The 3,260-nt window shown below is 35.5% G+C and overlaps 1 protein-coding gene across 1 annotated transcript; it reads left to right on the top strand.

Annotated features, from left to right (window-relative positions):
- Positions 1-327: 327 nt before the first annotated feature.
- On the top strand, positions 328-1,013 carry LOC127149750 (uncharacterized). Its single transcript, XM_051085621.1, has 2 exons — positions 328-429; positions 540-1,013. Exons 1-2 carry the CDS (start codon positions 328-330, stop codon positions 1,011-1,013), a joined length of 576 nt encoding a protein of 191 aa, XP_050941578.1.
- The last annotated feature ends 2,247 nt before the right edge of the window (positions 1,014-3,260 follow it).

Below are 3,260 nucleotides of genomic sequence, written 5' to 3'. Positions count from 1 at the left end.
CCTTTAATGTCAGTTGGAAAAAAAGAAAATGGAACTTTAATGTCGGTTTTCAAAAAGCGGATGTTTAATGTCGGTTTTAAACCGACATTAAAGAGAGAGCTTTAATGTCGGTTTAAAACCAACATTAGACATCTGCCTTTTGAAAAGCGACATTAAAGCTATGATAATTTTTTTTTAGAAAAAATTAAATATTTCTCTCTCTTACTTTACCCTTTCTCATGCCACACAATTTCTTCCTCACTTTCAATTTCTTTCTTCTCTTTTCAATCTCATCTCACTTTCTTCCCTCATTTCAGAAACCAAAATTCTGCCATTGACAAATAAAAAATGGAACGCCACATTCGTCGTTTTCTCAATAAGCTTTCATTTGCTTCACTGCCATTGCCACTCTCATCCTCATCTTCCTCTTCCTCCAAACCCTACAAACCTGCATTCCCCCAAATTCTCCTTCAAAACCCCATCTCAAATTCCCTAAATCCTCTTGCGATTCCACTCCTCGCGAGCTCGTCTCCATTGACAAGAAGAACAAGCATCTTTAGTCATCCAACGACTGGAAGAAGAAGCTCTCCTCCTTCATTAATTTCTTCCAATCCATTCGAGATCTAGGCCTTCTCCATAACCACACCAAAGTTATTTGCATTTCCGCCGGCGTTGGCCATGAGGTCATGGCGTTGTCTCATATGGGAGTTCACGATGTCACCGGTGTCGAGTTGATTGATTCGCCTCCTTTGGTGAGTCGTGTTGATCCTCATAGTTTGCCTTTCTTTGATCATGTTTTTTATTTGGCGTTTACTGCTCATTTGGCTGAGGCGTTGTTTCCGTCTCGATTTGTTTATGAGATGGAGAGAGCTGTTCGTCCTAATGTTGTTTGTGTGATTGTTGTTGAGGAATGTGGGGATTATGAAGTTAAGGAGATTGTAGGGTTGTTTATGAAATCACGATTTGTAAATTCAATCAATGTTACGTTAACAAGATTGAAAATGACTCAGATTTTAATGAAAAGAACTTCTTGATACAACAATGTTTCGTTCGATTTCTTAATTTCCTCTTTTTCGATTTTGATTTTTTGTTTTGATATTGTGCGATATGAAATCCTAATTGTATAGAAAATGCAGGTTCAGAATTCCCTTTTAAATAATATGAAATGCCAAAGGAAATCAACTTCTTTAGCTAGTCCTCTTCTTGTTCTCAGAAGGTTAGAACTTCACAGGCTCTCATCCCATTATCTACATATATCCTTGAAATGCATTATGTAAAGCCTCTACCCATCTCATTCTCGCCAAAACTTGGGAAAAGCTTTATGCTAAATCTAATTATAACTCTTCAGATGAAGGAATTATGTTGAAGATGTTTATTGTTTACAGTTATATGTTGAATTCCAAAGCTATGCTTTGTTTTTTAAGTCTACTTCATTATCAACTACTTTCAGAGAAATGGCTCTTCACGGGAGATAAATTGCTCTTCATTAGAGAATAATGAACAGGTATGCATCCTTGTATGCAAGATCTCTTCTATTAAAGCTTAGAGAGGATGGGATTTAATTTTTTACATTATAGTCGGCTCGTTGTGTAATATTTTCTTGAATTTATGCCATTGTCAGTTTAGTAAAAATTGATGCTATCTTCTTCTACGGTACAGATTTTGGACAGCGGAAAAAAGATAGGATTGGAACATTTTAAGTTAGTGAAGCCTTGGGGTTTGGTGATGCTGGAAGTTTGTTTTTTCCCCATATTTATTGGTTCTGTTCAGAATGAATCAATGTTAATTTATCGACTAAATCTTTGTATCAACATTAAGCACAAATCTTTACATTATTGGCTGCAGTGTGCATTTTGTAGAACTGTGTGGGATTGATCAATACTTTGCAATGAAGGCAATGGATAAGGGTGTCATGCTCAACCGCAACAAGGTTTGTAATATTGCCTTTTTCTTGACTGCTTAGGGCTTTTATTCTTGAGGATAGCTAAGATGAGTACAACCCTCCTTTTCCTTTTCTTTTTTGTGCAGTCTATCTTTTAAACAATCTATGCATACCTTTATATATTAGGTGTTTATAGAAGAATGTAACATAAAAATAAAACTAACTGTTGGAATTAAAAAATTTGTTACAAATCTCCACCTTGAATTCAACCCTTCAACCTTTAAGTCCTTCTCGATCTTTTACTGTTTATCCGTTTGCAGGTAGATTAAAGCCTACAAGCTCAAAACATCTTTTAAGCTTCGACTTTGGAATGGGTTTGGTTAGCATATCCATTGCGTTGTCCAAGGTATGGAACTTTAAAACTTCTATTTCCCCCTTCTAACTTTTTCACGAATAAAATGGAATTTTATATCTATGTGTTTTGATCTTTCGTGGAATTGTGAGTTCTTGGATAGACGTATGGTACTTTAGTTATCACAATAAATTTTAACTACTGATTGGTTAATACTAAGGTCCTTCATCAATCCATTGAATCACATCATAACTTGTAGAAATACAAGTTATTGTAGCCTTTTAGGTAGAATAATGAAGCCTTAGCACATGAAAAAGGAAGAAAACACGTAATAAATAAATAAAATAACTTAGTTGCGCGTTATGAATTACAAAAGAGCTTTATCCCAGATTATCGCATTTTTCATGTCCTTATGCAGGTTTTTAGGCGAAAAAAGAAGAGTAGTAGTCAAGCGATAAAATGTCAGGTGAGGAGGCAACACGACCAATAAGGCGATCAAAAGTATAAAACTAGGCATTTGGTATCACTAGCAGACAAAAAGAGTTGGTGCAAATGTTAGAAAAGGACAAACGTAATGTTTGTGGTGCATAGAAAGTTTTTTAGAGAATTAATGAAGCTCAGACTCTGACACATCTTGACAATCCTCACCTATAAATAGAAGGTTGCTTCTTCAAGAACAGGTGTGCGAAAAACCATCGGAGAGCAAGCTCTTTCAACCTTCATTTCCCTTCTGTGTTTTAGGTGAGAGCTTAGAACATAGATGGGAGAGTTTCCCTTCTGCTTCTCCTTAGTGTACACGCAAAAATCAAAGCCATTGAATATGAGAAATAATACTCAGGCCTCGCCTCATTTCATTGCACCTCCATTTGTAATTTCTTTGTTTGTATTTTTGTAATGTAAACTCCATGGCGGATAGGCCTAAAGTAGCTTTAGTTATAAATGCTATATATTTTACTTCCATTCTCTCATCTTCTTATCTATCAAATTCGATTGCATCTAAGTAGTATGGGTAAATAACGTAATGAATATGCTAGAGAATCTAGATGA

Source organism: Cucumis melo, chromosome 6 (genome assembly GCF_025177605.1).
Source record: "Cucumis melo cultivar AY chromosome 6, USDA_Cmelo_AY_1.0, whole genome shotgun sequence".
In the NCBI taxonomy this organism is placed as follows: Eukaryota; Viridiplantae; Streptophyta; class Magnoliopsida; order Cucurbitales; family Cucurbitaceae; genus Cucumis; species Cucumis melo.
Note: the sequence above shows the minus strand (reverse complement) of the source record. Positions and strands in the feature narration are given on the sequence as shown.